The sequence below is a fragment of the Humulus lupulus genome, chromosome X, assembly GCF_963169125.1.
Source record: "Humulus lupulus chromosome X, drHumLupu1.1, whole genome shotgun sequence".
Classification (NCBI taxonomy): domain Eukaryota; kingdom Viridiplantae; phylum Streptophyta; class Magnoliopsida; order Rosales; family Cannabaceae; genus Humulus; species Humulus lupulus.
Window position 1 is genome coordinate 149484760 of NC_084802.1, and position 20881 is coordinate 149505640.

The 20881-nt window shown below is 35.4% G+C and overlaps 2 protein-coding genes and 1 long non-coding RNA gene across 16 annotated transcripts; all 3 read right to left on the minus strand.

The window, feature by feature from the left end:
- Window positions 1-435: 435 nt before the first annotated feature.
- Window positions 436-1278, minus strand: LOC133804067 (uncharacterized). Its single transcript, XR_009878284.1, has 3 exons — window positions 1088-1278; window positions 617-721; window positions 436-459 (listed from the first exon to the last, which is right to left on the minus strand). It is a non-coding gene; the product is annotated as an uncharacterized LOC133804067 (long non-coding RNA).
- Window positions 1279-4519: 3241 nt separating this feature from the next.
- Window positions 4520-5570, minus strand: LOC133803586 (thioredoxin H-type 2-like). Its single transcript, XM_062241682.1, has 3 exons — window positions 5473-5570; window positions 5010-5128; window positions 4520-4814 (listed from the first exon to the last, which is right to left on the minus strand). The coding sequence occupies exons 2-3, from the start codon at window positions 5103-5105 to the stop codon at window positions 4671-4673; spliced, it is 240 nt and encodes a 79-aa protein (XP_062097666.1). The 5' UTR covers window positions 5106-5128; window positions 5473-5570; the 3' UTR covers window positions 4520-4670.
- Window positions 5571-7154: 1584 nt separating this feature from the next.
- LOC133807306 (callose synthase 10-like) lies at window positions 7155-12381 on the minus strand. 14 transcript variants are annotated; one of them, XM_062245556.1, is made up of 10 exons: window positions 12114-12250; window positions 11718-11855; window positions 11335-11441; window positions 10015-10089; window positions 9880-9909; window positions 8738-8901; window positions 8513-8558; window positions 8366-8434; window positions 8208-8261; window positions 7155-7449 (listed from the first exon to the last, which is right to left on the minus strand). In XM_062245556.1, the coding sequence occupies exons 3-10, from the start codon at window positions 11347-11349 to the stop codon at window positions 7300-7302; spliced, it is 603 nt and encodes a 200-aa protein (XP_062101540.1). In that variant the 5' UTR covers window positions 11350-11441; window positions 11718-11855; window positions 12114-12250; the 3' UTR covers window positions 7155-7299. The 14 variants fall into 14 exon arrangements, with proteins under 14 accessions (XP_062101540.1, XP_062101532.1, XP_062101539.1 ...); XM_062245548.1 differs by having other exon boundaries at window positions 10053-10114; XM_062245555.1 differs by lacking the exon at window positions 11718-11855 and having other exon boundaries at window positions 12114-12251.
- Between the last annotated feature and the right edge of the window lie 8500 nt (window positions 12382-20881).

The window sequence follows — 20881 nt, forward strand, 5'->3', positions numbered from 1 at the left end:
GTTATACTACACTTTAGTATAACATTTTTTTTGTGTTATACTACACTTTAGTATAACACATTTTTTGTATTATACTATACTTTAGTATAACACATTATTTGTGTTATACTACACTTTAGAATAACACATGTCTTATATTAGCTTAGAGAAACATAATCTTTTTTTACTCACAAAACTAGGAAAACAAATATGAAAGTTGAAGACAAATAAGGTAACATAAATAGATTTTTATTAATTACTCAAATGTAATTACAATATTTAGTCTACTAGTCTAGGCTTAAGAAATCATATTACAACATGGTGGGTTGAATTAAACACTGAGTGCAAAACAGACAATATCTGTCTTCTTTGTGAAATTCTTTTTATGCCAAGCAATCCTTTGAGCTGCTGAAGGGCAATTGTAATGGCAGCTCTTCCCATTAACCCAACAATGGCAGCAACTCAATCAAGAACCCCAATCTGAAAAAGGATCCAGCCATTTTAGAGAAATATATAAAACATATAGAGTGCAGTTTTTTTTTAATTGTCTTAAGCCATAAGCATTGTTGTATAAAACTTATTCTTAACTTCATAAAGTTTCAAACTAAAATGAGCAACTCAACTATGATTAGCTTACCATTTCAATCTCTTTGCCAAGATGTTAACACCCATGGCCATTATAGCAGCACTATTAGGATTAGGAGATAATTTCCTGACCAAAGTGCAGATGATCTCAACAACCCTGGCCAAATGATAAGAGACAAGAGCATTAACGTGGCAAGAAACAAACATAACACAGTACACAGGAAAAGAACAGTATTTACCACACTCAATGCCCATTAAAGCAAAACACACAGCCTAGCAGGTATTGCTGCAGAAGCTTGTAATTAATTAGTATTGTCAAAACATCAGAAATCTAGATTAGTTTCAGTTAGATATCCCAGTTGCACAAGAATCTAAGTGTTCATCAGAAATCTAGATTAGTTTCAGTTAAATAGCATGTCATCTTCCTATAATATAGCATAAATAATTTAGCAGTAATCAATATCTCTGTAGTCTCTAGAAAGCTAGATTTTTCAGTTAATATGATATATAGAAGAAGACTTACAGTTAGACCAGGTTTAGTTTCTTTGGTGACTACACCGAGTCTCATATCCAAATTCTTTTCAAGACAAGATATTTCCAAATTCTACACAAGTTTTATGGAAAAGTATTAAAATAAGAACCTTAAGTGACAATTACTTCACTTTGTTGTAGTGATTATCTACACTTCATTGTTAAATTATGTAGTTTCTTAAAAAAAAAAATATGCATATCTAGTATAACACACAGAAACCAACATTTAATTCAAAACTCAACCTTAAATGTTACAGTATGTTACTAGAGTGCAACAGAGAGCTGTGATGAACCTGTACTGAAGCAATAATCCCTAGTTCACCAAATTGGTCTGCAGTCCCAGGTATAAGATGCTGGGCATGCTTAATCTGAAAATTAGCTCTAGTCATGCAAAAATAATCATGGAAAGAAATATCAATATTAAAACTTTGCAATAAGAAACAGCTTTTCTGTGGCACATAATAGGTGGCAAACTATCAATTTTGCACATAATAGATTCAATTGCTATTGCAAAGGCAGAAAACATAGAAACAAATGACCAAAACTTCAGACAAGAGAACTGCATGTACCATTAAACACCATTCTACATATAAAGAGCAGGTTAATTGCTAAGGCAATTGCTGATACGCAATTGCTGAACTAGCTGTAACATACACAACACAAAGTTCGTACACACAAAGAAGAGCAACAACTAAAAGTAAAAGAACAGCAACAGCTCTTGTAGATTAGTTTCAAGCAACTTGTTGATCACAAGTCACCCTAAGATTCAATTCTATTATCTATAAAGTCAACATTTCAAATTGGAAAAAATAATAAAATGGTGTCTATAATTGTGCCAAAGAAGTAGAAAAATCATGTATTAACTTTAGTTTATCAAATGAGGTTCAGATCATCTTGTGTCTGATTTCAGCCTCTAATAAAGTTCTTCCATTATCTTATAAATCAAAGTTCATTGAAGCATAAAACAACCAAAAAATCTTACGAAAGTAAATTACAAATTATGAAATCTTTCAGCATTTTTTTGTTGTTCCCATATGACAGTAAATTATGAAGCAATATAAAGGCCTTAATTACAAATTAGACTACTATTCCATTAGTAATGGGAATTCTCTTTGTATTTCAAACCCTTTCACCTTTAACTGAACAATAACATACCCCAAAATATAACATAAAACATGTCACTTTTGCCAAAAGAAAAAAAAAAGTTCAGCTATTAAAGATGAGAATCCTAAAATCTAGAACAAGAGAACCATGTTATGCACACCCCTAATTATATTAATGCACACTAATCAAGTTATAAATATTTAAATAACTCCTTACTGCCACTGGTACAAAAACAATACCACCACAACAACCATAACTAGGAACACATATAAGATCAAACAGTCATCTATACTTAAGCACCACAACTAATTAACAACTCTGTCGAGACCAACAGCTTAAAAAACTAGTTTGGTACAACTAACTTCTAGATTGAATTACTATTGGTTTGGATCAGAAGATCATATCCTACTTGCATAGAGTAAACAAAGAAGGTTCTAACTTCAAAGATTTGGAAGTCTACCAACATAAAAGAGAGCATGCTATATCCAAAATGAGCAAAAGAAGAATTTAGTTTTTATGTTTTCTTCACAATCAATGGACCATTAAGCTAATCAAACAGAGTATAATCAAATATAAGCTAATCAAACATTGGTATGGTCATGTAAAATCCTGCTATAGAACCAGTGAAGTTCTCTTATTTTCTGAAATTAGAGCTCAATATAAGGCAAGCATCTATAATCAAATATTAAAACTAAACACAATAAATGAGGAAAAATATGGTCTAATATATGACAAGCACTTTCAACTTGCAAGCATCATAAATCTAGTTAAAAAAAATTAAAAAATTAATTGTCCTTAAAGAAAACTATGGTCTACAATACTCACTGTTCTACCAAGAATAAATGCAGCTGTAGCACCAATTGTTGCACCAATAGAATCAGCAACGAACCTCAAAGGCAACCCAAATAGATAACCTCCACCAAGTTGTAAGAGAAAATAAATAGCACAAATAAAGCATTGATAAAAATAAAAAAAAATTAATACTAACAGATACACTTTCACACTTAAACCAAATAAGTTGACTAGACAGACTTTATTCATTCAGAGTTCTATTTTTTTAGAGGGGGGAGGATCACTGAACAGACAATTACATACTTTATTAAACAGACTATAAAGGTCCAAAATAATGTCATTGTTTTAGTTCTGCAATAAGAATTAGTGACTTTAACTTACTGTAAATATTGACTTGTTCTACTTCACAATACCAAAATCCATGGAGTCACATCACTAATACCACTTCTCCTAGTTAACTAGAATGAACTATAGAGATATTAAAACCGGGCACAAGTCTATATTATTAAACCACAAGTAAAGAACAAACAAATAAATAAAAAAGGCAAAAAAAATTATAATAATAAGTAAAAGAAACATACATGATTCTAGCACATTTTACTTTGTAAACATTCAAAAAGAAGAAGACATTGTCAGGCAAATATCATAATTCAATAAAATGGCATGAAACCACCATTGCGATAGAAATAATGGCCACCCAAAGTACAGTCATGAAACAAACATAAAACACATTGATTGGAAATTCCAAATCAATCATAATTCAGCAAGAAATCTTACAAAACCAAAGAAGAAACTATGAAAGTCATTAATCAACAAAACTAGAAAAAAATAGTTGTAATAAATGACAAATCACCAAGCTCTGCAATAAGAATTAGTGACTTTAACTTACTGTAAAGTGGCTAAAATGCATAATGTGTACCAGTAGGCTTGCAAGTTTTGAAAGTGTGTATGCATATGTATAGATAATTTTTATAAGATATCACTACTATAAAAACGGGCTTTCCCGACAGCTTTTAACTGTCGCTATTGAGCAATGACGACAGTCGACTAACTATCGTAATTGCCTATGCCGGCGTAGGGTAGATATGCCGACAGTTAATAGGTGTCGCCGTTGCTGGCAACGCCGACAGTTAATACGTGTCGCCGTTGCTGGCAACGCCGACAGTTAATACGTGTCGCTATTGCTGGCAACGCCGACAGTTAATACGTGTCGCCATAACATTAAATTTATATATATAATAATTTTTCAATATATATTTTTTAAAATTTTTTTATATATTTTTAACAATTGAAATTTGTAAATTTAAATAAAAAAATTACTCACATAATTAATTATTATTACCATAACTTGTAAAAAAAATTATATTTATCATAATAAAAATTCATATACATACAACATTTATTCATATAATTCAGATGTAAATAATAAATCAAATCCCCATGAGACTAAATAATTCTCAATAAAAATAATACATCAAATCCTCAATGTACATAATTCTAACAAGCAAGAAAGAAAATAATACCCAACAACTTGAAGAATTTCTTGTTGCCTTGGTTCTCTTAAATATCAGTAGAATTTTAGCCTACAATACAAAATAAACACCAATAAAGTTAAACCAAAACTAAAATAAATAGAGAACTTGAGGTTGCAGATGAAAACCCCAAAACGCTAATCAAAGTCAAGCAGCAGTCACAGCGGCATGCTTTGCAACTTTATCAATAAGCTCATCCTTCTTAGCTCCCGCAATCTTGTCAATAATTTTCCCTTCTTTGAGGAACAAAAGGGTTGGCATTTCCTCGATTTCCCACTCCTTAGCAACATCCTACATGCATATAACAATATAAAAGGCACAAATGTCATCAGATTATCTTTTCTCTTTTCTAAATATCATCAAAACCCCAAAAATCAAACCTAAACCATAATTGTGTATGAAAAAATTATCATAGAGACTACTACTAATGCGAGCCCTCATCTTAACTCCTTTGTTAGTATAAAAAAAATAGTTGTAGATTAATACCTGCAACTCATCAACATCAACTTTCAGGAATATGACACTTGAATTCTTCTTAGGTCGGTGAGGATTGGGGCAATAACACGGCAGGGTCATCACCATGATGCAGTGAAATCAACCACTACCTGTAAAGAATAAAAGAAGTTATGAGCACAAACAAGAAAAATCGGCAAGAAGTTTTGTATATTCTACTCAAAATTTACATATCAAAACAGAGCATATACATAAACATTAAAATAGGTAAACCCAAATCCACCAAATTATATCACCGCAGAATAAATCAAGCATAAGTTTTGAGCTTTCGGAGACAACAAAACAGGATGGGACAACCTTAATCGAAAATTTTCTAGGTAATATCGTAATAGAGTTCTAAGAATTTCTTAAAAAAAAAAAACTCAACTCACACAAACAGAAAGAATAACATAAGAAAAGTAAAAACAAAGTAAAGCTTTCATTTTTTTTTCATTACCAGTTTCTTGGACTCCTTTCCCTTCTGAAAATGGTCGAGCCCCGACCCCGACCCCCCTATGCCATCGAGCTCAGACCCAAGACCCCCCACCTGTCGTCGATCCCAGCCCCCGACCCCCCTGTGCCATCGAGCCCTGTCCCGAGCCCCCTGCCGCTGTACAGCCCGATCCCGACCCCCTTCGCCATCGAGCCCAGACACGAGACCCCCCACCTGTCGTCGATCCCAGCCCCCGACCCCCCTGTGCCATCGAGCCCAGACTTGAGACCACCACCCGCCGTCGATCCCAGCCCCCGACCCCCCTATGCCATCGAGCCCAGACCTGAGACCCCCACCCGCCGTCGATCCCAGCCCCCTTCCCCCCTGTGCCATCGAGCCCAGACCCGAGACCCCCACCCGCCGTCGAACCCTGCCCCGAGCCCCCTGCCGCTGTACAGCCCGACCCCGACCCCCTTCGCCATCGAGCCGAGACCCCCCACATGCCGTCGATCCCAGCCTCTAAGCCACCAATCGTTTCCATCGAGCCCAACCCCGAGCCCCCTGCCGCTGTATAGCACGATCCCGACCCCCCTGCCGCCGTCAACCACCTTCTCCTTTTATTCTTCTTAAGCTATTGTGCTGCTGATAAAAAATGACCTAAGGATTGTGTCTATTATGATATTAGAGGTGAAGCCAAAAAAATAAATTGCACACCTATATAAATAATTTTATATACATCTTTATTTAATAAGATGTGTTGGTGTAGTGGTAAAGATTACCTGACTTGGATGGTGGAGGTTCAAAACTTGCTTGCTCCATTATATATTAATTGTTTTTTAAATCAAAATTTTAAATATTATATGTGTACTATTTAATATCATTAAAAAGTTTTACAAATTTTTCAAATAAATTTTTTTAACTAAGACTTTAGTAATACAATTTAGTAATTAATATTTTTTTATAAAATTAAATTAAAGTATTGTTACTCTTAATATCATAATTAATTTAAAATTTGATATAAAAAATATTATAAAAACAAAAGTTAATATTAAGAAAAATTTAAAAACAAAAAAAATATAGTTTTAAAAGTTTGTAATAAATACATAATTTTAATAAATACATATTTACATAATTTAGTTTATTTTTAAAATTTTATTATTCATTAATTATAATTTTTTATTTGAATTTTGGCGACATTTTATGACTGTCGGCTTTGAACTTTTATTAACTGTCGACGTTGGGGTCAATAGCAACACATTTTAACTGTCGACATTGATCTCGAATTAACTGTCGGCGTTGGGGTCAATAGCGACACATTTTAACTGTCGGCATTGATCTCGAATTAACTGTCGGCGTTGGACTCAATAGCGACACATTTTAACTGTCAGCATTGGTCTTGAATTAACTGTCGGCATTGGGGTCAATAGCGACACTCAAAAGCAATGGTGACAGTTATTAGCTGTCGGCGTTGGTCTCTATGCCTACAGTTTTTAACTGTCGGCGTAGAGTCTCGCTAAGAAATTACGACAATCAACAGAGTTAACTGTCGTGGTTGGGTGTCGGGAAAACCCAGTTTTGTAGTAGTGTATGAAAGTTCCTGAAGTAAATTGACAGGGAAATTTACACATAATCATACCAAGCCAACACACTTTTATCTTAACTATTTTAACAGACTTCAAATGTAACATTAAAAAAAAAAAAGCAAGTGCATCAAATGAGGTCTAGACTTAACAGGGCAGCAATGTGTACTACTAGGAAGGATGAAGCAATGTGTTAAAGAAAATACAAGTCATTCAGGAATTCAAGAAAATACATAAAGTGTCAGCATGAAAATTGATACAAATATACTTTCTACAACAAAAAAATTAATTTTGTTGCTGTGTAATCATATAAATTCTTTGTGATGGCACCAACCTTTGATGATGGCAGAGAAGAAGAGAGTTTTTCAAAAAGCAAGGGAATGACATATGGCTCAAGAAGAGATGTTGATGAGAAAGCTACCTACAGAACAAAAAAATAGTACAATTTGGTTATTGGTATAAACGTGCTCTTACAACCCTTGTAATTTATGGCAAGTATAAAAGTGCTCCTCCCAGCTTGTCTCAAGGCTCAAATCATCAAAAAATAAAAAAATAAAAATTATGATAAATTTGGTTCAAGCACCAAAGAGAAATTACTCAATTGATTAAAAACACTCATAAGTCATCTTCACCAGAAATACCTATGCATCTTGTAACAATTTTCTACTTCTATTAAATTTCTTATTGTGCTCACCAATTCCAATATAAATACATATATATACACATATATACTTTATCTTCCCTAAGGCAGTACCCATATGCTAAACTAAGGAATAATATTGCAATAGGAATCCAGATAGAGAAAACCACTAATTGGAAACATGAAAGGGGGAAATCACAACAAGAACAAATTAGAATAACTTAATAAAGATAATCTGGTCATGCAAAAAGATTCCATAGAACTATACGTGTAAATATTAAGGAATGATTTATAATTCAAGCAGATGAGAGAATGCCAAAAAAAAAAAAAAAGATAATTTTCCATTTTATGTGATAGACTAGGCCATGAAATTTACAAGTGCTTTATGCCAATTACGACATGGTTACCATGGGCATTACAAGTGCTCCATTGTTAGAATGATAAAGTTTGGTAACTGGAAGATCATAACAAAGAGCATAGATAAATTCAACACCTACAAATACTATAACAATGGAGTATCACATTCAATTACGGCATACCATTAGAGCCCTTGCAAGATCATCTCTTTTGACATCAGTGTCCTCTCCTTTTGGCTGGATAATGTTAAGAAGAAAAACATGTGAAAATAAGTACAAAAACAAAAAGGATAGCACATCATAATCAATGATAGCATTCATCACATGATCTGAATACTAACCAAAGAAACAAAAGCAAACCAAAAGGGAAAAGCTTGCTTAGAATTTTTTTGGTCCAAGTGAGTACCAGGCTGAAAATCAACAAAAAATGATTAAGAATTTACTCACCATCTATTTCCAAAGAAAATTATATAAGAACCTTTTCATACCTCAAATCTACGGAGCCAACACTTTCTCTCTTCTATCTTTTTCTTACTAAATAAACCAAGGGACAAAAATAAACAAAAGGAGAAAATTGAAAGTCACATTCACATAATTATGTTTTTCTCCTTATAGGTAGATTAGAAAATAATACTACAGTATTAGCATAAACAGAACAAAAGCAAATAAATAAAAGTGCCATCTATTTGAGTTCAAATGGGTGAAATACTTACTCGCCCAAGTCTCCACTGAAAGCCCCAGTCTCTCTTAAATTCAACTCTTCTTCTCGTAACTTTTCCATGTCATTCTGCTCTCGATAGAGTTTGTAGAAATCTTGCAAAAGAGCAATATCTTGGCTTCTATCTATAACTCCTCCCTCCTTTTTTGCAAGTATTTGCTAAAATTTTGGAAACAATAAAAAGTAAATATATGGCAAATATAATATTATTGTCGTAGTGTATAGAATGCAAAACAAACAGACTAAAAATCTGGAAGTGAAGTTTATCCATTTCAAACTAGTGAACACACCTTAATGACAAACATCAATCCATGGCTAACCCCACAACTTTTTATATGTGGGGTTAAGAAACTGCTATGTGCTACTCCAATTATAATCCATTGAAGTAGTAACTAATAAAAAAAGTTTCACCACCCTGTCATGCACCCCCATCACACCACACACACATCCATATGGCTAACCCCACCAGGCAATACATACACAATACACAATGCATATTTAACTATTTTTTTCACTATGGTATCTTCAATTATCTTGTTAATCTTTTAGTATATATATAAAGACGCAATAGTGTATTTCATAACTCAACACTAAATAAATAGCTTCAGAGTCAATCAATTCGTCACTCACTTATTTTTCACGTCTTCCTCACCTATTGCTTTTCTTCGATACCTATACAAAACAAGCAAATACAATTATGAAGGGATTTAGCTTGGAACAACAAGGACACTATAGGCTGATAGCAAAAGGTGACTAAAGTTGTTGAAAAATATTCCAAAAAAATCTAGTGCTGAAAACCTGGTCAGAAAAGAACTCAACAGACCCTTCACCAAAAAGAATACATAATAAAAGCTTCTTTGTAGGTCCCATTCTACCCATTTTTCCTAGTAAGATCATTGTATATGCATACATACAAAAATCAAATATTGTACGTTGAGACAATTTGATCTTAAACTCAAAGTTCATGATATGCATATGCAAATATATATATATACATACAATTTTTTTATGTACTATGAATACATACCTATATGTTTGATGACTAACTAATTTGGTGAGCACAAAGTTATAGAGAAAGCCTAAACGAAACATTCAGAGAACAAAAAGAAGTTATAAAGGCCCTTATTTGACACTTACCTCATATTCGTACAAACAAAAGGCTTTGTCCTGTGAGAATAAATAACAAACACCTCTTAAGTTTTCTGACTAAAAATATCTCTTTTTAATTTGAAAATAAGTGAAACTGAAAATGGAAAAAAAGAAAAAACAAACCCAAAGAAAAAATCCTTTCTTTAAAGGACCTTTCGTACCTTGTAGGAAAAATGGTATAAACATATCAGACCATATCTAAAACACAAAGCAAGAGTCAATCCTTCATATAAACAAAAATAAATTTTAGATTTCAAACCAAAAATCATATACTCAAAAGGGAGGGGAAAAGGCAAACTTAGATTTTAATGGATTTTCAGATTCCACTAGTTGAAGCTCAGACCAACGATGATTGAAGATGAGGCAAGAAACGATTATTAGATACAGAGAGGGTTTGAGAGAAAAAAAAAAGAGGTGAGAGAAAAAAGAGGCTTATAATTCACTAAGCCTATTAGCAATTTTGAGTTGCTATAGTAAAAATGAAACTATATATATATAAATGAGAATAATGAGTTATTTTTACCTAAATATCTCTCATTTGTTAACACTCATTTTTACATTTACATAGTAGACTAATTAAAGCGTTATATCTACAACTCCATTTTTATTAGTTTGTGGCTTATCTTTTAAAAAGAAAAAGTTTATTTCTTTTGATAGAGACTTCACTCAAGGTATGGACACATAAAAATGAAAGAAAAAAGAAGATGTACTAACCCAACACCTATAATTAAAAGAGAGCAGAAAGAACAACACAAACTAGATAGCAAATCAAACTAGAGAGAATGCAAATTTCTGCAGAACAAAATACCACAAATATGAAAAGGTGCCACTATATATACAAGACCAATAAACAACAAGAATAGTAAAGATAAAAAAACAACCAGAAATCTTGCCTAGCTTCTACGTTTTAGATATCACATATGGGTCATATTAAAGCAAAAGTGACTAAAACAAAGAAAAACAATAATTGCCTTTATTCTCCTCATGTAAATGCAATAAATATCTCTCATTTGTTAACACTCATTTTTACATTTACATAGTAGACTAATTAAAGCGTTATATCTACAACTCCATTTTTATTAGTTTGTGGCTTATCTTTTAAAAAGAAAAAGTTTATTTCTTTTGACAGAGACTTCACTCAAGGTATGGACACACAAAAATGAAAGAAAAAAGAAGATGTACTAAACCAACACCTATAATTAAAATAGAGCAGAAAGAACAACACAAACTAGATAGCAAATCAAACTAGAGAGAATGCAAATTTCTGCAGAACAAAATACCACAAATATGAAAAGGTGCCACTATATATACAAGACCAATAAACAACAAGAATAGTAAACATAAAAAAACAACCAGAAATCTTGCCTAGCTTCTACGTTTTAGAAATCACATATGGGTCATATTAAAGCAAAAGTGACTAAAACAGAGAAAAATAATAATTACCTTTATTCTCCTCATGTAAATGCAATAAACAAATAAAAAAATTATGGAAACTCATCCAATGGCAGCTACAACTATCAGTATTGTTGGCACCTTACATTCAAATCTACCTTTTTCACAAAAAAAAAAAAAAGAAGCAAATAATATCAATGAGTGGTTAGTTAAAGCATAAGAAAAAGATAAAACCTTGATCATACCTAGCTCTTAATATGGCATTCAGATATATATATTTCTTGTCTAATATTTATAAAATCAACAAACCAAATAGAATAGCCACTACCTTTAGCTCTCATATTAAAACGTGTATAAGCCAAGAACATATATTTAAACTAGAAAGAATAAAAGTCTTTTTCATTTCTTTTAGTATAGAAAATCAACACATATACCTGGGTTAGACAAACTTAGATCTGGGTTAGACAAGAAGTAGAGAAAAACTTGAAACTCTCTACGCAGCTTAGCTGGCCAAGATACCTAGCCTTTCTCAAAGGCTTTCCAAAAGACCCAATCTTTTTTTTTATTAAGACCTAGATGTAATTGAGGGTGAACGTTAGAGAGGAGATATAAAAAAAATTGGGGGAGAAAGGAGAACAAGTACAGAGAGAAAGAAAAAGAGGCATTTGTTTTAATATTTGGACTTAATTTTTCACTTTGCCACTTGATATTTTTGAGACTCAATCAACTGTTGAAATCCATCAAACCCATTTCAGAAATTTCCCAGAAACCATCATCCAAATTGAATAAAAACCCTATTTTTTCCTATAAAAAAAAAAGTCATCTCGTACCTCATTGAAGGATGATTTGGGTGGGCTTGGATTCTCAAGAACAGTGGGCAGAGCACTAACCACCGAGCTAGCTCCATCTGTCAATCTTCTTCGGCTTCCATGGAAACCACCGCACGCCGCCATGAGTGTAGTCGTGGTCTCCCATGGAAGTGAGAGAAGAAGATAGGGGAGACATGGAGCTTGAGAGGAGATGATTGGAGAGAAATAGAGAGAAAGATGAAGGGGTGGCTGAGAGGAGAGGCACGTATAGGAAGAAAAAAATAGTTTAGGGATTTTTACTTTTTTAATATTTTTTAATATAAAAAGTTTTAAATAGGTAAGAGACAAAGAGGGAGGGAAACGTTACAATTTACTTTTGGCGCCCAAAATTTTGAGTCACCCGCTTTTTACCTAGCATAATACTTTTTTAATTCTGTTAGATTTTAGTGTTATCCTATGCCCTTTTTGGTGTAGTGGACACTTGTTGGAGGGTACGTATAGCTTGTACTCTTTTCCAATATGATACTTGTCAGATAATTCTAGCAATCGGTTTTCCTACATGTTGGACAATCGGTTTTCCTACATGTTGGACATGATAGTGGATGCCAACAGAGGACCAGAATCTGGCTTCTTGGGAGCCACCCATCGTCGCATTCCCTTTGACATATCTGCAAAACCCAAGGAAAAAGGTGAGGTCAAAACAGGGCACTTTACCCTCCATTTTTTTATTCTTGCGAGAGTTTTCCATAGAGGCATTGAGTGTGGAAGCATTGAACACAGGTGGATTAAAGACAAGGGTTGAGGGGAACCCGGGTTGACCTCAGGGTTACTATAGGGAGAGAATGGAGTAGGAGGTTCAGGAGGGAGATTTCCCTCCATGAACTCCAACTCCATTTGTAGATATAAAAGGCTCACTCTAAGGTTTGCAATGTGGTCATTAAGGTCAAAGGGGAAAGGGACTCCATCACCCCTCAAAACCGAATCTATCTCACTCTCCACCACCCAAATTTTATGCCTAAGCTCGGCCATGCGCTCAAGGTGGCATATACGAGCCCTCCTTAAGGTGTCATAGTCTTGGTGAGGATTGTTCTCGGGGGACCCCGAGTCTGAAGATAAGTCCACAAACTCGACCCCCGAAGGAATGCTAAACGATCCCCCACATGCCATGAAACCTTGCCTTGTTGGTAATAGGGGTGAAAGTGTAGGTGGAAAGGGTGCTACAAAACCCAAAGGAATAAACTCAAAAACTCTAGACACAAGTGCTCGAAATGACCGACTACGGGGTACTAGGACGGGTATATGTTCAAGCAAGGGCATGTATGTGGATTAGCGTACGAGGAACTCCGGCCAAGAAAATCCATCCCGAGTAATGATAATTTAAACCCATTGAGCACAAGAAAGGAAGAAAGTATAACTTGAACAGGTAAAATCGAGCACGGTTGCGGCCGAAGGAATGCAAAGGGTCGAAAGCACTGTTGCCGTCGAAGGAATGCAAAGGGACGAAAGTATGTGTTTGCATAAAGAAAGGAGAAAGGTGTTTTGGTCTCCTAACACCTATATAGACGTTTACATAAAAAAAAAAAAAAGGGGGGGTAATTTAAATAATAAAGAGGAAAGAAAGCCAAAATGGCCTTGTGAGGAACGGAACCCCTTACCTCTTGGAGGATGTGAAGACACAAATATCACCAAGCTCAGAAAAGAAAGTGTGAATATTAGGTTTGAGGTGAAGGTCTATTTATAAGAAGCTCAAACTCATCTTAGCCATTGAATCCAATGCCTGATCAATGGTCAAGGAGGCTTGACAGTCGCCTTGGGATCTGCGAAGCACAATGATAGGCTCACATTCACTCTCAAAATCTCATAATAGTCCTCAAATCCAAAGTGTGTTTCTCTATAATCCCAAAATGAAGAAGTAAACTAATACCTCACGTGCATCCCAAAACATCACACCTTGAAGTCTACCAGCGAGTCTGAAGACCCTCTTGTAGACTGGGGGGCAAGTGTGAATGCCAAAAATCGGACATAATCCTGAAAGGGCCTCAGTCAACAGATGGGAGAAAAGGTAAGGATTTCCCCCTAGTAACCTCGTGTCTCACCCCACGCGAGACCCATGCCCCACACAAGGCCTTCGCGAAGCTGCCCTATCTCGCCCCACGCAAGGCCTTTGCGAAGCTGCCCCGTCTCACCCCATGCGAGGCCCTCGTGAAGCCGTGACTTAGCACCTCGCCTAACCTGCCTAGAAACCTCGCGAAGCCGCATAGTATCCCCCTAAAAGAGACCAATACCTCACGTGAGGCCCTCGTGAGGCCGCGACCCCTGGTGCATCTCGCGAACCCCTTGCGCTTCGCTGGTCACCTTGCGCCTCGGTGAATGCCTCACCTCGCCTCGCCTACATGAAGGTCCAAAGGGCCACGTTCTGGCGTGCGTCGCCTTGCACGCCCACCAATGCCTCAGGCCCTATGGCATCTTGCATGACATGTTACTTTAGCCTCATTCCACCAGTGAAGCATCCTTTGCCTATCATTCAATTAAGGCACCTTGTCCCACTTGTTAGAGCATGATAACTTGCTTATGACTAGCTTCTAAGAAGGAACACACACATATGCGTTGTCAAGTGTTAGGAGATACAAAGACAAGGCAAAACTGGCCCAAAGTAACAGCGGATGGGAATGTTAGAGCACGGAGTATGTCAAGCAAGGTACGTACATGTCCAGGAGAACACATGGTACGAATAGGCACCCATGTCAGACATGTAGTGGTCGTGCGAGTAAGGTTTCTGGTGTGGTCCTTATCAGCCAATCTCTGACACCTGTACTAAACAAGTGGTGGAGGTACATCCAAGTACTGAAGTTTAGGTGCTCCAACAAACCCTGAGCATGTACTAGATTTACATGAATATAAACAAGATCCAATATAACTCACAAAGTTCTTTATCTAACTTAGTTCAGGAGTTCATACTATCAACATCTTATATTAACTTATTTAATATATGATTTATACATGAAAATAAACAAGATCATGTATAAGTTTTCCGAACAAAAAGTCTGTAAGTGCCATAGTTTGGGGGGAAAATAACATTTTGTCCTATATTATATATACATACATATATTTGTTTTAGAAAGTGCATAATTCATACTAAAACATTTAAGTTTATCATTACTTTTCACTGGGATTGACAATAGTGTTTTATATATATAAATTTGTTTTAAATACAATTTCCACATTTCAAAGTAACATACACTTTTTTAAAGAAACAAAAGATAGAATATACTTGTTTTAATATAACTAATGGAAAGGGCAAATAAATATCACTCACTTATTCTCAGTATACGCATATATGTTGCGAAAAATCTGAGGGGGATAGGGCCCCCTGAATAGCAATAGATGTTTATCCTTGTGCTTAGGGTCCCTGTGTCCATACATTGTGTTCCTCCATGGACTTTAGCTAGGAAGAAGAAGAGAGGATAGAGAGATATCAGGAGAGATGAAGAGAAAGATGGTTTTTATTTGATTTTTTCCACTGGCATTCTATAACCATTATAAAAAAAATGAAACTTTTTGTTTATAGGACCTTAACTAGCGTCAAATAAGGAGTGTCAAAGTTTTTGAACAAAAAATATAATGATCCAAAAATACTAATGCAAATTTTGTGGAAATAAAACCAATTATAAGATTAAAAAGATCTCGAAAATCCATATCTATATATATATAAAACTTTTATAATGTAATGTGTGCCCACACTAAAAGTATTTACATTAATTATTGTAAAGCATTGTAGTAAACCCAAATAGTTTAAAGATAATTTAAATTGTCATTTTGAAAGTGTGACATGCCAAAGGTCGAGCGACATGTAGACTTTCAAAGGCAAACTCCAATTCTCACTGCCCCAACTTTTCCTTGCCCTTACCTACAACATGAGAAAATGGGAAAGTAAAAATGCGTAGTAAATCAATGTAGCAAAACATATGATAAATAATAATAGGAACCAATGACCTAGTCATTGTCCTCACAACACATAGCTTACCACACTTAGGGTATCAAACAAATCAAGAATGTCTAAGCTCCTGGCGACATTGCCTCGCATTAAGCATAACCAAAAAACATAACCATGCAAAGAATTCTAGACCAGAACAAAAGCACAAATAACATTCAATAATAAAATTTACCATAGAAGCCAATTTGGGATTTTCCAAGGTATCCTTTAGTATATCAACTCAAATCGTAGTGGAGACTCAAGTCTCTACACTAATATCCAATTTAGGAGTCTCTCTCGAGGGTAACCATCAATTACCTAGGGCATTTATGCCAATTTCAAACAAAACGGGGTTTTGTGGATTCACACCAGCTCATTGAAACTCCTAGGTTTACATGGCTCACTTTCCTTCTGGCCAATTGTCACGATAGCTAACCAGACCAATAATGTCAAGGCCAGAAAAAGTCTTCACAATGATTGAGTAGGCAGAAAATGTCCGCGCTACATATAAATAGGTGGAAACCGTCCATGCACTCATGAGCCAAGCACAAACCATCGGCCCAATAATACAACAAGTGGAAACCTCATCGGACTCGTAAGTCACTACTACAAAATTGGGCTTTCTCCAAAGTTTTCTTCCTCAATAGATTGTGGTTTTTTGAAGCAATGAGTACCACAATGTAATCGGGCGTAGAGAAAATTCCACAAAAAAACTGCCGACAAATAAGACTTTTCTTCGAGGAGAAAGACTTTTCATCGCGGTTTTCTTAAAAAAATCGCAGAGAAAAGTCTTGTAATTTTTCAAAACCTTGAACAAGCATAACTTTGTGCTCAGTGGTCTGTTTTGGGTATTTTTTTTAACCCGGGTATTTTTTGATATTTATCCAGCTACAAACAAAGAAAACCTGAAAAAAAAAAAACCCTTTTTCTTGTTTGGTCACCGAAAAATCTGAAAAAAATAACAAAGCAAAATAAACTCTAAAAATAATGATGAAACTCTAAAAATTTGATTTTGATTTTGCTATTTCACACAAAACCTCTAAAAAATTTGATCTTTATTTTGCTATTTCACGCAAATTAAACTTTAAAAATAATGATGAAAAAAAAAATATTATGCAAACAAAGATATGTAGATCATTACCTATTTTGATGATTAAGAACACAATGTATGGCAAAAAATGTCGTAAAAATGGACCATTTTTTGACAAAATCCTAACCATTTCTACTTCAAAAAACCTAGAAATGGACAAATATCAAGCATCTACTTCAGTTTTTAACTAATATTTAGCTAAAAAATGATGAAAAAAAGACTAAGAATACGGTTGAAAGTAGTACCACAGCCGCTGGAGAAGCTTTTCGCGAAACGAAATAGTTCTGCAAACCTTGTGGGGAAGAAGGGACTAATATATAGGTCTAGGAACCTTTTCTCTGCGATTTTCTCAACAAAACCGTAGAGAAAGAAAGAATTTTCAAAACCACAGAGAAAAGTCTTGTAATTTAAAAAAACTTTGAACAACCATAACTTTGTGCTCGATTGTCCGTTTTGGGTGTTTTTTTTAACTCTGGTATTTTTTTGATGTCTATCTAAATAAAAGACTATTTATTTATTTTTCTTTGAGGTTTTTTTCAAAAAAAGCGCAGAGAAAAAGTTTACATTCCACACATTTCCTAATTTACACTACATTTTTTTTGAAAACCTCAATAACATAGTACTTATGCCAACGGGTATAGTTATTTAAATGTTGTTGTGGATCAAAATACCCTTAGTGGGTATTGAATTACGACCTTAATGCCCAAGATAGAATTATAATATACTATAATGTCATAATAAATTTGAGTACACTGTATGTTAGTTACCATGTTGGCTAACAAGGCAGGATTCTATGTGCGGAGATTGCCTGTGCGCAACAACGATTATAGTTATTTGAAAGTCAACTTTTAACGAAATTTCCAGCTATGTTTTGCTTTTTTTTTTTTAGCTATGTTGGGTTATCACTATACATTACAATAAGAGTATTGTTATCTTGATTTTTGACACATTTTAAATGTTATAAATGACTTTTATTTTGCAAAATTAGTGTAACGACCCAATTTGCTAATAAGGCTTAAGGGCCTTGATTAGTGTGCCAGGAGGGCATAATTAGATTATATGTGATTTAATGGTTAAAGCATTTTATATGATTATTCGAATATCAGTGATGCATGACCATGTGTATTAGTATGCATGTAGGCCCTGATTAGGTTAGAAGGGCATAATTGTAAATTTTGGCCCGTTGAGGGCATAACTGTATATATTTATTAAAAACTGTCAAGACCACATTATTATGTGGAAATATTTGTAATTTGTGACTTAAGGCGAACCTAGTGAGAGGTTTAGCAAAAAAGTCACGGTAGGGATTTATACCCGGCTCGGGGCGAACCTGAGGGTATTTATGGGAATTTAGAGAATATATTGGGGTCAATTTTGACATTGAGGAATATAATTGGTGATTAGTTAGGTGTCGGGAGGTAAGCGGTTAATATTAGAGACACTCGAGGAATTAGCGGGAATTGAGAGAAATGACCAAAATGCCCCTAGGTGGATTAAAAGGTTTAGGATTTATGGGAGCATATTGTGGTCATTTGGCTTATAAAGGATGAATGTTATTAGGCTTTATGCCTTAGTGGATTGTGTAGAAAGGGCTGGAATTCTGAAGGAAAAAAAGGAAACAAGAGAAGGAAAAGGGAAATTGGAAGTCTATCTTTCTCTCTCTCGATTTAAGCTTTTCCTCAACATTTCTTGAGGTCTTTTGGGGCAGAAACTCAGGGAGAGTCAGAGCAGAAGCTTGAGGCTAGGGCTCTTAGTCTGGTTTGAGGAGTTGGTAGGGGATACTCATCTTTTGAGGTAAGGTTCAAGGTAGTTTTCAGTTTCTAGTTTTTGGTATTGTCATGGATTTTGAGCTAAGTTATGATGAGGAATTCTAGGCAAATTGAAGCTGAGATTTGAGGAGGAGAAGGCTGAGCAAGAGAGGGAGACAACCTAGGCTAAGCTCATCCATCGGGTAAGCTCATCCATCAGAGGTAAGGAATTTTAGTTTTAAGCTCTGTGATTTCTGTGGTTTTGCTGAGTTTCTGAGCCTTAGGTCTAGCTATGGTGAATTCTTTGATTAGGGGTGCTTATGATTGAATTGTGTATGGTTGGGATGTTTGGGATGATTGGAGGATGTTGGTAGGCTTGTTTTTAAGTTTGGTTGAAGTTTGGAAGAATTTTGGTAAGGTTTGGCTCGGGAAAATTCGAAGGAGAAAATGTTATGCAGGGCTGTGCTGTGACTAGCGCTACAGAGCTAGTCACTGGGCGCTGTAGCACTAGGCCCTGAAGCTTCTAAGCCTTTTGGCTCTGTTTGTAGTATTGTAGTGCTCTCCTTAGAGCGTTGTACCGCTACCCTGTTTCCAGAAAGGGGTTTTTGGGTTGTTTTCAAGGGTTTTTGCCTGGGGATTCGGGGTTTGATTCCACCTCCCTGTTTGGTGGAATTAGGGCTTCCCGAGGGCTCGGGATTGGTCCCGAGGCTAGGTTTTGGACTTGAGGTTTGGTGATGATTCTTGCCTATGGTTGTGACTAGGTGTACGCTAGGGCTTACGAGGGATCGTGCTTGAGGATCAAATCGAACAAAGCTAGCAAATCTAAAGGTAAGAAAACTGCACCCGGTTATGTGTTTGTGATGGGACTAAGTGCTCTTCATATCTGTATAATGTCATAGATGGTACTACGCCATGGGACATATGATAAACGGCCTAAGGGTACCATAAATTATACTTGCGCACAGGGCGTGACTCGGCCACTGGTAGCTAAGGACAGCTTAATATTCACTGAGCTCGGTTTAAGCGGGCCGGAGTCAGTGGGATAAATAGAGGGTGCGGCCTAAAGGCGTTAACCATAGTTATCATATGTGAATTGATTATTGTAATGGAATGATATACTTGGTACACTGAATACTTGAATAACATTAATGCTTAAACTGTTGAGTACATGCTTATGCGGTATGAGTTATCTGATTGTTTATTGAATGATTATGCTCTGTTATTGTGTTTTCTTGCTGGGCCTTGGCTCACGGGTGCTACGTGGTGTAGGTAAAGGCAAAAGCAAGTTGGACCAATCCTGAGATGTAGATTTGCGGGGCTGAATGTACATATCCAGCTGTTCGGCCGCCACGGCCGAGGAGTGGAACAGGATGAGAAATGCTTAACTGTTTGTTTTTCCTTAGAGTGGCTAATCACTGTAACTAAGTCTTGAACCTTTTGTAAATAGTCTTTGACGTATTACTTTTGGGATCCCAACGTAAAAAGGAAAATTGTATATATATAAGAATTGCAGCTTTTGAGACCAAAATCTTTTAACCCTAGTTCAACTATAGTTTCAGTAACACGTTTTGAACTAAATGACTTGATTAGCAAGTCTTGCACTTTTATAAAGACACAGTGTAACAGTCTTGGCTGTCTAGGGTGTTACAATTAGTGTCAGAATTTTCGAGTCATTAGATAATAAACCTTGGTTTTGTATTACAACTCAAAGCAAGTAATCTAACTCTAATGGAAGATAATCACAAATTACATAAACACAAAAGAAAAAGTGTAGAGTGGACCTTTCTTAAAGAACAACCTTTAAACACAAAAGCACAAGTCTGTGATTTTACGTGAAACACAAAAGTAACAAGGCTTGACACAAATGTAGTTTTGTTGTTTGAAATCTCTATTCTTGACATTCTCCCTGGAATTTCTTGAAGCTACTGCAATGGAATGAGATTGAGATTCACAACCTTTGATCCTTCATACAAGTCAA